Source organism: Rhea pennata, chromosome 20, assembly GCF_028389875.1.
Source record: "Rhea pennata isolate bPtePen1 chromosome 20, bPtePen1.pri, whole genome shotgun sequence".
NCBI classification, from domain to species: Eukaryota; Metazoa; Chordata; class Aves; order Rheiformes; family Rheidae; genus Rhea; species Rhea pennata.
In genome coordinates, this window is record NC_084682.1 from 865,857 (window position 1) to 878,824 (window position 12,968).

A 12,968-nucleotide genomic window follows, 5' to 3' on the forward strand; every position below is an offset into this window, starting at 1 on the left:
GCTGTGAGCAGGCAGTTGACCCTGGTCTGTATCAGAAAGTAACTGGTGTCACTTCCTAACATACATTAAGTGACTCTTTATCAGCATTGCAACACAACTTAAAATGCAAGTGCTGTTTCCCCTTATCAGCAAAATGTGTACAACGCTGTAGCCTTCTAATTGGTAGTGTGTTTTTAGTTAGTGACTGTAAGGTCCTTAAAGAAGAGAGAGTCTGCTAGTTCCACAAGCATTCTTTCCTTTGTGTCTGCTCTCTGTAAACCAAGGTTTGCATATTCTCTGCAGGTCAAGGACTGCCTGGATCACACTGTGCTCCCAATGGATGGAGCTACCTTAGCAGAGGCCATGCACCAGCGGGGCATCAACATGCGCTACTTAGGCAAAGTGATCAACTTCATCACCAAGACTCCTGGCCGTGCTCAGTTGGATCACATTTTTGTAAGCATTGTGCTTAACTTCAGACTGTCACTTAAAACTGACTTTGGGGTCATTTGTCCTGTATAGCTAAAATAACTAGCTAAATATATAATATATATATATAATAACTAGCTAAAATTCCATTTTAGCTAGTTATTTTCTCTATGTAAAATAAGCAGCCTCAAAGAGGAGAAGGAGGGAAAAGGAACTCTAGTAGATAGGGAATTTCAATCCCAATCCTTAATGACTTTCATTGCATTAGGGAGTCTGAGTGCCATTTGGAATGTAAAAGTGCTTCAGGGGTTCCCAAGCTTAATAGCAGATAAACACAGCTTGAGTTTTTCAAGCCATGCATATGCCTGTAAGACCTGCTGGGGCTTTGGACTAAGCTGGGGAGCGTTGTGTGTAGCGTGCCAGGGTTACGTGTGAGCCTGTTGGCAATGGTCTTGGGCTGAGCGCTTGGTGCCTCATCCTGAGGGTGCTTAAGGTGATGCTGGGAGGCACCAGCAGAACCAGAGCCCTCCTGTGCTAGGTGGCCTGTCATCACCAGGCATGGGAGAGCTCAAGGGCTCTTCTCCAACTCCACAAGTACTGTCTAATGAAGTACAATGCTGTGCTATAGGCTAGGGTTGCAGAATGGGTCCTTTACAAATATTGGTCAAAGCCCACTTCAGAAGCAAAGTATATCTTTCATTGTTGTTATTGACTGACTCTTAGACTCTATTCTTTGTTCCCTTGGATAGAAAATAGGAATCAGTGAATTGATCACTCGATCAGCTAAACACATCTTCAAGACATACCTTCAGGTATGACCTGCAGTCTAACCTCTGGCCTTGTGTGTTCTGTAGTGACTTTTTTAAACCTCTCTCAAACAGGTAACTGGTTGAGTCTAGTCTCTCTTTAGACAGTTCATGGGTGTTGCCTAGCAACTGAAATACAATCCCATTACAACTAGAATAGGTATAGACCTGTGTATACAGAAAAACAAGCTTCCACTTGAAGATAGCTTTCCCAGAGAATAATAATTCATGCTTTTCTTCCCCAGATCCTCACTCTTTACGTTTAAATCTTTTAGAAGTAAAATCACAGCTTGCCTTCCCTGTAATACTTAAACAGTATTACTCTTACCCTCCGAAGAAGCTCTTTTATTGTGTGAACATTAGTGCATCTGTATTCCTATAGGCATATCTGTATACCTATATGCATATAGCATAGTAAAATATCTGGTTTTAGTCAATGACAAATCTGCTTTATATTCTCAAGTTTTTCTGTCCTGAGCAGCAGGCCCAAAATGAAACTGGAAGATCAGTATTGAGATATATGCACCATATATATATAAATGTATATAATTCTGCCTATGCTAGTTCTACTTGCAAACATTGAGTCTGCCCATCTTCCCCCCACTACACCTGCACCTTGCTTACTCTCTCTCCCTCTCCTGGATGATTTTCCTGTTTCTGGTAGGATGGGGTTTGCGTGAGGCTCAGAGGCAGAGCAGCGCATGTGTGACGGAAGGTGTTGTCCATGACTGATTTCAGTGTCTTGCTGCAGGGTGTGGAGCTGTCGGGTTTATCAGCAGCCATCAGTCACTTCCTCAATTGCTTTCTAAGCTCCTTTCCAAATCCCATTGCCCATCTTCCAGCTGATGAGCTGGTCTCCAAGAAAAAGAATAAGAAAAGGAAAAACAGGAACCTTGGAAATGCTGATAACACTGCATGGGCCAGCATGACCCCACAGGAGCTTTGGAAGAATATTTGTTCGGAAGCAAAGAACTACTTTGATTTTAGTCTTGAATGGTAAGCAGAGCAAATTACCCTTACTGTGCTTGAACTCTCAGCAAACTTCTGTAGTTTTTATTGTTCTTTAGTAGGACCTGCCTTTTTGATTTCTGTTTGTAAATTTTTACTGTTTAGGAGATACTACATGCTTAGAATGGGGAAAAAAAAAACAGGCAAGGAGCAGTAGGGGGGAATAGAAAAAAAATCTGAAATGACATGAAACCTATGAGGCAAATGCAGCTAGGAAAACCAGGCAAAGAGAGTTTGTGGAAGGTATTGATGAGCAGTTCTGTAAACTTTAATAGACCATTACCATGTGATATTGTTTGTTATGTGTTGGCTTCAGTTAGCACCTAGTTGTAAAGGGACCTGTGCTTCAAATAGGCCATGGAGGAAGGATGTTGTGTAGAAACTTGCCCAAGAGTTCACCTTGTGTGTGCTTTTGCAGTGAGAATGCTGACCAAGCAGCTGAAGTGTATAATCTACAGAAAATCACCCTCCTTCGTGAAATCTCCCTCAAAACTGGAGTCCAAGTAAGACCCATATCTTCTCTCTATTCTACGTCATGTTCTGTACAGAGATGCTTGAAGGTTAAGTGCTGTTTGTTAAACAGCTTTGCAGGGTACAGCCTTTCAGAAGAACAGTGCCCGCCCTTAAAAGTCTTTCTGTGGCATTAATGCTGGAATACGGGTGCTAGCCTTATGACAAGATTTCTAGTGAAGTTCTCTTAGAGGGTAACTTACTGTGCATCTCCCTTGGAAGAAGATTTGTCTGCCTGAATATAGTTCCTGTATCTGTTCTGTCTGACAAACCAAACTTGCATCTGACTCTCATGCATGTGTATACACACAGGTACACATCCATGTAAAGAGAAACAACTCTTTGAATTCAGCAGGACTGGAGTTGTCCTTATTTGAAAAACAGTTGATTTCCTTCCCACGCTGCTGTCTTCTTGCTCTCTGAGTTCAGTGAGATGATGTCTCCCTGTCCTGGGTGCCAGTGCTGGTGTGACCTTGCCAGGGCACTACAGTGCTCTTTCATGACCAGCACGGGAGTGTGAACTCGTGTATGTGACCTTCCTCCAATGCTATCCCCAGGTAGTGACAGCAGGTGTTTTGGCTGTGAAACCAGAAGCAGAACGCAAAGCTTGCTTTCCCCTCTGCTCTTGGTGAGAGCTGTTTCTTTGGTTCCTCCAGATACTGCTGAAAGAGTACAACTTTGACAACCGGCACAAACCCACCTTCACCGAAGAGGATATTCTCAACATCTTCCCTGTAGTGAAGCATGTAAACCCCAAAGCCTCAGATGCTTTCCACTTCTTCCAGAGCGGGCAAGCAAAAGTTCAGCAAGGTACAAACCTGACACATCCCTGCCTCTTGAGGTTACTGCTGCTGAAAGAGCAGGGCAGAGGTGGCCTGCTGCCCTCTGCCATTATACCCCCCACCTTGCTAGAGGGGATAAATATGGTCCCCAAGACCGCAGATCTGCTATACAAGTTATCAGCTATGAGCAAGGATGGATATAGGAGAGCTATTTCTTTCTCCCAGATTTTAGTCCTTACATTACACAAGGCAGTGACCTAAAGCTACATATCCTACTGCTGTTCTCTTAAGCCAGATATAGATTTCACTGCACAGATAACACATTTCTCCAGTAGCGTTAGGGGAAATTATCTTTGTTGCTCAGCACTTTGATAGAGAAAATCTGCTAAGTTTTTTTATACATACATATATATATACACACACACACACACACACACACACATATATATGTGTGTATATATATATATATATACACACATATATATAGTAATTTTCTTCCCAGGAGGTTTCAGGTGAATGCTTAACAAAAACTAATTTTCTTCATGTGGGTTTTTTTTCTCTCCCTTGTTCAGGTTTCTTGAAGGAGGGCTGTGAGCTCATCAATGAAGCCTTAAACTTGTTTAACAATGTGTATGGTGCTATGCATGTAGAAATCTGTGCCTGCCTGAGGCTGCTAGCTCGTCTCAACTATATCATGGGAGATTATTCAGAGGTAGGCAAGTGCTCACAGGGACTCCGTTTGGTCCTCCCATTCTTTCCCCCATGCTTCCTTATTCAAGTGCCTGGATTCTGCATGACTTGCCTTTGGGTCTTCTGTTCTGTTTAGGCCTTAAGTAATCAGCAGAAAGCGGTGCTAATGAGTGAGAGGGTCCTGGGTATTGAACATCCCAACACAATTCAAGAATACGTAAGTACAGGGTGCTGGGGGAGAAGCAGTATCTCATGGATGCATCTGGCATCTGCAAGCCTTAATTAAAGTCTGAACCTAGAAAACATCTGCAGTTCTCCTTCATTTGCAACATTCTTCCCAGAATCTTCTATTTTTATCATAAGCTCACATTTTTTCTTGAAAGTCTCTGGTTCCCAGTTGACTACTTTATTATTAGGACAAAATATGTGGGCCAAAGAGCTTCTGCAAGCTTGAGACTTTGTGGGTTCATAGTTGTTAAAGGAAAAGGCTTGAAATATAGGTTTTGATACTATATTTGAAAATAAATACCTTAGTAGAGTTCTAAATTAACTAGCAGCTTGTATCTTTTCTGAATAGTTGAAATCACTTCTCATGTTAACGGAAGATCTTTTTTTGTGTGACTGTGGGAGTGGAATGGAGAGATCACTTGGCTTTATAAAGTGGTAAGCAGCATTAATGCTTGATTGTTTCTTATGTTGTAGATGCACCTTGCTCTGTACTGCTTTGCAAACAGCCAACTCTCTACAGCATTAAACTTACTGTACCGTGCACGCTACCTCATGCTATTGGTATTTGGGGAGGATCACCCAGAAATGGCACTCTTAGATGTAAGTAATCTTAGAGTCAAAGTCTTCAAGAAATCTCTTGGCCTTTAAAATGCCTGTGTCACTGAGCTATTTAAAATGTCCGTATAGACATTGCTTTATCCTCCTTGGGTTTACTACTGGTTAGTACCGTTATGAAAATGGGAAAATAGAGTTTATGACTATTTAGCTAGGAAGGCCAGCCTTCTATGGCCAGAGCTCTTGAATCCACGTTTCCAGTGCCCCGGTGCAAGTCCTGTAACCCTTGGGAGAAGTTCTTAATTTAGCCTAATCTTCGTCCCCTCTGTAAAATGGTGGGAGCTCCTTACTTCTGTTCTGTTTAGCTTGCTTGAACTGAACTGGAACAGGAGAGAATGGTCTCCTGTCATGTGCTACATGCTGTAGAGATGCCTTTCTGTAGGCATCTCTGGGCTTCATCTGAGACTATTGACAGACTTTTCAAGCAGTGAAATACTTGTCAATGGTCTTACTTACAAAGCAATAAATGCTTTGTAAGACTTTGCCTTTCTGAATGCCTACTTGACTTCTGTTATGCGGCTCCATGCAGAACAACATTGGCTTGGTGCTTCACGGAGTTATGGAGTATGACCTGTCTCTCCGGTTCTTGGAGAATGCCCTGGCCATCAGCTCCAAGTATCACGGCTCCAAGTCCTTGAAAGTTGCACTAAGGTGAGGTGCCGTGGAGCATTGGGTTGGATTGTGGTACTGTTAGAGAGTGAATACATTTAACATAGGCTTATATGGGAGGGTTCTGCTCTGGCTGTGTCCAGCTGTATCCTTTTAATTTACAGACTCTATCTAGTCCCAGCTGGTCTGTCTGGCTCCTTGGGCTGCATTTGTTCAAGGTCATGGTGCGGCTAGAAAGGTGTGGTGCCAGTCAGAACTGAGCATCCAAGCCTGTCTGGAAGGTTGGAGATTCCTTGTTCTTGAAGTTAGTTATGGAGATTTGCTGTAATACTGTTTGCCCCCAAAATATGACAAAAATGACCCTAGTCTTTGTGGACTACTGATAGAAAAATGCATGCAGCAAGTAAAGGTTGGAGAGGAAGGCCAGTGTAGGCATACTGGGAGACTGGGATGGTTCATAACATTTGTATTTAATTGTTTAGCTTCTTGGGGAGCTATCTTTGAGATGCATACCATTTGCTCTTGTCCTTTATCATTAAGGCTCTGTTCTTGAATAAGATACCAAGTAGCTCCTTTGTGTTTCCTTGTGTTTCCAAGGGAGCTATGAGTGGTCAGCACCTTTAGGATCAGCTTTTAAGTACCCGCTACTTTTCAGCATTGTATGTGCGCTGTCCTTGAATGCAAAACTGGCTCACAAACAACCAGGCAGTGGCCCACTCCTAATTACTAGTACCACACTGCAACCTGTCTGTTGTTTGTCAGAGTGAAAATAAATTTTACTAAGCACACACAGGCGTCTGATTTGTTTTCTAGTAGTTGATTGATATGCTTTCTCTAAAAAGCTTCTCTCCCTCAGTAGCACTAGGATGCTTGATGAGATCCAGCACCTCCCACAGTATAGCACTGCCAAAAATAGAAATCTCTGTTCATTCCAAAAACATTAAGGATGCAAAGTCCAAATCAACTCTCTCAACTGGAGAGAGACCAGGTGACTTAGATCCTGGCTCTGCCACTGTTTTGCTAGTTGTTTCTGTACCAGAAGATTTTTGAATTTTGGTTGGACTAATCAAGTTATTCAAGCATTTACTTTCCAAGAAACAAAAAGCCCCTTTTCCAATGGGAATGGCTTATGGCCGCTTGCTTTTCCTCCACTTAACAAGTCTGGCTGCTGAAATGTTCCTGTGAATGTACTGCAGCCATTCAGTATAGCACTGGAGCTTTCATTCCTGCAGCACCCAGGAAATCTGGTCTGCTGTCAAAACCCCCAGTTCCATCTCTTCCATAGATCGTTTCTTGCTATTTTAATAAAAGTCAAGCCCAAATCGCTGTAGTATATTAATCTTAAAATGGGGGTGGGGGAGAAACTGCCAACACACTATATTCAAAGTTCAGTGTCATTTAGTGCTAGTATTAAGACTTCTAGACTGTTTTCCTAAAGCAATGTTCTGTGTAGTGCAGAAATGTTTCTTCTTTCATTATGGTCCTCTAAGGGCTTTTTTCCCCTCGCAGTCACCACTTGGTAGCCCGAGTGTATGAGAGCAAAGCGGAGTTCCGGTCAGCTCTGCAGCACGAGAAGGAAGGCTACACAATCTACAAAAATCAGGTAACATGCATGTGTTCTGTTAACTTTTATCATATCACTTTCTGGTGAGAAGTGAGCATTGCTATTGCAAAAATAAATCCACAACATAGCAATTCTGCTTCCTTGAATTGTACTTTATGCCATAATTGACCGATTTTTATGCCAAAACAGTCTTTGAATGGATTCTTTTATGCAAGCTTGTTCTCGTTGTACCTTCCTCATTGGACAAATTTCTGTTAGTGGCTTGGCCCTGTGTGGAGTGTGTGATATATTTTGCACTGAAAGGAAGCATGCATATTCTGGCAGGGCACTAAAAGAGCTGGTATATCCTTTCCACTTTTTGCATCACCTGTCTTAAATGTCAGAGCCAAACTAGTTTAGTAGTTGAGCTGTTCTGTGTCCTGCTTGCAACCCTTGCTGATGCACAGTAAAACTTCTGCATCAGCCTGCAGTCTGCCTGAACATGTCTGCAACTGCATAGCTGTGATTCAGCGCCATCTCACTGCCTGAAAGCACAGCCTGGCGGAGGGAATGCTGCTCGCCCTGCAGACATGCTTCTACTTGATGGAAATGTGTAACTTTGTCAATAAGGCTCCTACAGTAATGTGGAGTGGGGGTTGTTGGTTGATTGCTTGTTTTTGTTTGTTTTATTAATGTCAGGGCAGGTGAACACATTTTCCTAGATTTCTGTAAGGATGTTAAGCCAGCAGAGACTAGGAGTGCACACAGGTTTGGGTCTCATTCTGATTTGTAATGTGCCTTTCCTGATTAGCTTGGAGAACACCACGAAAAGACCAAAGAGAGCTCTGAGTACTTGAAATACCTGACTCAGCAAGCAGTTGCTCTTCAACGCACAATGAACGAGATCTACAAGAATGGATCCAATGCGAACATTATGCCACTTAAGGTAACCTCATGCGTTGACAGCAATCGAGAGTACTTGCCGTAGTGGCAGAGATTGTGTTCAGCTGTAACTGAAGAACATGTGAGAGTAAGTGTGCAGACTTCTGCCTGGGCAGGAAATGTTAATAGTTGCACCAGTTGCAGGTGCTTCACAGGCAGGAGGTTCCTGCAAGGGCAGAGGCTCAGACAGACACAGCAAGGTCTAAACAATGAGAATTTGCCCTCTTGGCTTCTAAATGTCCTGGGCTCCAGCTCTTTCAACTGCTTCAGCCTCTCAATAGAAGAGGGGCTGAAACAGATGGTGTTGCAGGAGAGCTAGAGAAAAGGGTGAGAATGACCTGGGCAGCTCATAGCGTGGGAGCTTGGAAAGCCCACTCCTAAACCTGCTCCTGCTGCTGACTCATTGGCTCTAGGCAGGTTGCTCCACCCATAAGTACTTGGGTTTCCTCATCTTAAAAAATGCTGTCATCTTTCACCAGGTGCTTTGTTCTCCTTCTAAGGACTGTGTGGCACTGGGAGGCTGGGCTGCAGCGTGGCATGGGGGAGCCTGTTTTGCCTTGGTGCACTGGGACCAGTCGGCCATGTGGGGCCAAACCCAGCTGCTCTTATCTGCACGTGCACCTGGTAGATCACACCAACCAGTCTGCAGCATATCTAGTACCACGTGTGATGAGTGTTCTCCTGATGTGCTGTGCATGACTGGCTGCTATAGGATTGAGAGAGAGTCTCCAGCTGCACAGACCCCTTCCCAGGCAAAAGAGGGGAGTAGAATAGCTCTCTGTGGGGTTGCTTTGGGTTTTCCTCTCACTGTCAAGAACTAGATATGGAAATAAGACGTTTTTGGCAAAATAACTTTAGTGTAAGGACTTTGAATCAAGTGAGTGGTCAAGTCTGGGAAATAGCGTCCATCAGAGAGGCTCAAACTCCATGAAATAGTAATGAAGAATTTACCTTTGTTACACAAAACTTAAGTGGAATAGTTGCAATTTGGGCCTAATGTCCCAGTTAATACTCTTGGGACTGTCCTGCTATGTCACTGAGACACCATCTCTCTCTGGAAATCCTTTTGCACCCTGATCAGAACACTTCATTACACTTGTGTCCCGTAGCTATCTGTAGTAGTGCACAAGAGTGCAGGTGCTCTGTAACCATGTATATGAACATCTCAAAAACAATGCAAAGAAATTAATCCTCATGTGTAACAGTGGGATAATATGTGTGCAGAGATGTTTTAGAAATTAATGTATTTGAGACTGGAATCCAGTTCTGCTTATCTCCTGATGGATTGGCTTAACTGGAAGTTCATTCCTCTGTTTACATGCCAGACAAAAAAAATGGTCCTGGCTGCTGTGATAGAGCAAGAGATTATGAACCCATGTGTGTATTGAATTTAACTGAATTCCCTGGGACTTCAGTGGGCAGGTTGCCCACAGAGGCTGGGGCCATCTAGATGTGGGGGATTTTTTGTCTTAGAAGCGTAAGGAGGTGGAAAATAGGAGTGATGCCATCTTGCAGCTAATAAAACTAGTGACTAATGGGAGTTTTAGCTTAGTAACAGCTGTGCTTTTCAGCACAGGAGGTATAGGTGAAGGGGAACAGTCTTTGACTGGTCTAGATTTGCTTAAGTGCTCTTAATTGTTCTGTGGGGGTTTTTTTGTTTGTTTGTTTTACCTTACAGTTCACAGCTCCCAGTATGGCCAGCGTCCTGGAGCAGCTCAATATTATCAACGGAATTCTCTTCATTCCACTAAGGTAGAGTGATACTGATGTATGCGATGCTTTTATCTGTGCCCCAATGCATGGCTTTATAAATCAAGCAGTTGCTTTTATCTTCATCCCTGAGAAACCATAAGCCAGTGCTTTCCTTTGCATTAAGTCTCACCCAAAAGGGGGAGTTTTGAGTGATCTGCAGCAAAGACATGGCTGAAGCATGGTCTTCTGGTGCTCTACTCAGAAGGAATGAAGTTAGCAGCCCTGTGCTAGTTTTTAAAGAGCATTAGCTTTTACCCAGAGAAGGCTGCTTTGCTTGGTGGCAGCCCTAAGGAGTCTCTAAGGTCTCTTTCCACAGCTTCCCAGGATTTGGTTACAGAGAGTATTGGCTGAGTACAACATTGGCCCTGATCATTATCATCTTTTTTAAGACGACTACTGAACTGCAATGGTCTTTTTTAAATTTATTTTTTTTTCACTTTAAAAATACTGTTTTAAACTGTTAGCTGGGCCAGTGAAAAGATGACTGAGCTGAGACTGTATTCTTCTAAGCCTAGAAACAGTGAATGAAGGTAAAAGTGCAGCAGAAGCAACTGAAGGCTGTCTGGACAGACAGGATTACCCTTGCTGCCTCTAGCCAGAGGGGCAAGTGGTGGGTCACTTCCCTATGCCTCTTCCAGTTCAAAAACAATGGGGAAGCTAGGCACTTAGCACTGCTGAGAAATCAGAACTGGGATCTGGCAGGAAGGAGGTAGTTGCGGAAGCACTTCCTAATTTTTTGAATGCTGCCTTTGTCCCTGTGCTCTGCTCTCTTTCTAAAGCTAGTCTAACATTTGCTACCCTCCTGGTTTCCCCTTCAGCCAAAAAGACTTGGAGAACCTTAAAGCAGAGGTACAGCGACGCCAGCAACTTCAAGAAAGCATAAAAAGCGGTGAACAGGTGGAACCAGAGGACAAAGCCTTGGAGGAGAAAGAGGCTGAGCCAAGCATGCCTTCTGCTGAGATCCCCTTAACACAGAGCTCTGCTTAACATGTACCTCGCTTAAAAAAAAAAAAAAAAAAAAAAAAAAATTTAAACCACCCTTTTCTGAATCTGAACCAGGGTCTTGGACTCCCCTGGAGCAGCTCCTCCTTTTTTTGACAATGTTATTGCACTGGTACAATTAATACACAATGCAAAGAACTAATCTGAGAAATGTAATCTGTCTGACTGAGCGTGTGTATCTGCCACGTGAAGGGGGAAAGTGGCCAGGATGCAGCAGCATGTGAAAAACCCATCCTAGGTGAGCACAGCCAGAGGCTGTTGTGCCTGTGTGTGTGTGTGTAAGTGTGTGTGTGTGTGTGCATATCATCAGTTATTTCTACTTTGTACATATGAATTCCAAATGAACTGTCTTGAGGTATATAACATTTCTCAGGTCATTTTTATGTTGACTAAGGACACTGCTTTGCTAAAAACAGTACAGTCAGTCCCTCCCTCCCCCTCCACTGCTCAGCCTTCTTGTAAAATGTGGATTCTAAGCCAAAAGATTATTTTTCCCCATCACTATTCAAATTTGTGCTAAGAAAAACTAAGCAGCCATATTTGTATTACTCAGATGGTTTAAGCCTGTAATGTGTGTGTATGTGTATGTAAGTAAGGGAATGTACAGCATTTTCTACATCAGGATATAGCCATTGGATTCCTTTAACCATTGTTTTCTATTTTTGGTTGGAAGGTTGGCTATTTAGTGGGTTTTTGTAACATTCACATTCTAATTTTCAAGAGAGATAGATATATAGATATATATCATATATATATATATGAGAACTTGCAGTTCCACCTCTCTGCTTGCAGCTGAATAACTTAGGATACAGTATCCAAAGAGTGAGGACTTGATGTCAAAAAAAAAAAAAAGCGCACAAATTTCTGTTGCAATGGAAACCCCAGTGCCTAGGAGAGGTTGATCATGGCATCAAGAGAGAACTGAACTAAAGTGATTCAGTAAGGAATAGTGGCCCTATTAATGTAAGGGGGGAGGGGAGAAGGGAGGGAAAGTCAGAAGTAGGGACTTGATCTGATTTGAAAAAGCAACTGTAATACAGAGCTAATCAACTTTAACATGATTGTTGAACTTTACCAGATTTGAATGAGTAGTTTCATACAGTCTAAAACTACTAGGCTTTGGGTAAAATTCCCATAACACTGAGAACTATGGCTAATACCTTCTTAGTTCTTTAACTTTTTTGCACACTGGGTTTGAGATTGTTCCTAGGGGAGCTTCCATTGCTGGCAATGGATGTTACTGAAATGGCAGATGCCACTAAATGAATAGATTCCCCTCTCCCACCACACACACTTCCCATCATGTTTTTAAGTAGAGCATGCTCTTTATCTTCACAAAGCAAGTAAGATTTAGCCACTGCAGGCCATGGTATGCCGACAGAGTTGAATGTTTTTTTTTTCCCAACTAGATTAAGCTGTAGAGCAACTGACTTATGATTGCTAGTTGAAAACCACACTGCGCTGATAAAGGAGTCCAGTCTCTCTTTTTTTGTCTGTCACAGTTAGTACTCTATGCTAATTTGCATTGCTTCTTTTACTGACCTTCTGGAGAAACAAGTGCTGTCACTGTGCTCTGTACCCTTGGTTTCCTGTACTACATTACAGGTATTTGTAACTTTGGTGGGGGGAAGGGAAGATGGGGAGCAGCCTCCGAGGTGTTGGAGGTGACAAAGCAGGAGGAGTCTTTACTGCAAAAGGACTTGCTCCTATCAGAAAAATTCTGAATTTCCTGGAAAGCAATCAATAAATGACTACAGTGCATCTTTCTTACAAGATTTTTCTTTTGCTAGTGTCAAATCCATTAAGAGCCTTTTTATTAATAATCTAAAATAGCTTAATTTCTTACAAATTTAAGATGTTGAATATATTAATTTAAGCACTATCATCTTCACCACAACTTCTGTTCTTTTAAGCAGGAGCTAGTAGGAAAGAACAGATACTGATTAGAGGCTTTAAAACCAGTTCATCTCTCTTCGGTGGCGTTTAATGCACTATTATGCGTTCCTGTAACTGCAAACTTTGATCCCCAGCTCACTTTTCTTAAATATGCTCAAAATTAGCACATGCAGCCTC

The 12,968-nt window shown here is 42.6% G+C and overlaps 1 protein-coding gene across 2 annotated transcripts in view; it reads left to right on the top strand.

The window, feature by feature from the left end:
- Positions 1 to 12,661, top strand: part of CLUH (clustered mitochondria homolog) — a 39,279-nt gene extending 26,618 nt beyond the window's left edge. For both annotated transcript variants that reach the window (XM_062592464.1, XM_062592463.1), the window contains exons 14-26: positions 283 to 435; positions 1,158 to 1,220; positions 1,966 to 2,210; positions 2,641 to 2,725; positions 3,389 to 3,542; positions 4,087 to 4,226; positions 4,341 to 4,421; positions 4,907 to 5,032; positions 5,577 to 5,698; positions 7,166 to 7,259; positions 8,011 to 8,145; positions 9,820 to 9,893; positions 10,712 to 12,661. In XM_062592464.1, the coding sequence (XP_062448448.1) occupies positions 283 to 435; positions 1,158 to 1,220; positions 1,966 to 2,210; positions 2,641 to 2,725; positions 3,389 to 3,542; positions 4,087 to 4,226; positions 4,341 to 4,421; positions 4,907 to 5,032; positions 5,577 to 5,698; positions 7,166 to 7,259; positions 8,011 to 8,145; positions 9,820 to 9,893; positions 10,712 to 10,880 (1,641 nt within the window). In that variant the 3' untranslated portion in view covers positions 10,881 to 12,661. The remainder of the gene's footprint in view (positions 1 to 282; positions 436 to 1,157; positions 1,221 to 1,965; positions 2,211 to 2,640; positions 2,726 to 3,388; positions 3,543 to 4,086; positions 4,227 to 4,340; positions 4,422 to 4,906; positions 5,033 to 5,576; positions 5,699 to 7,165; positions 7,260 to 8,010; positions 8,146 to 9,819; positions 9,894 to 10,711) is intronic.
- The last annotated feature ends 307 nt before the right edge of the window (positions 12,662 to 12,968 follow it).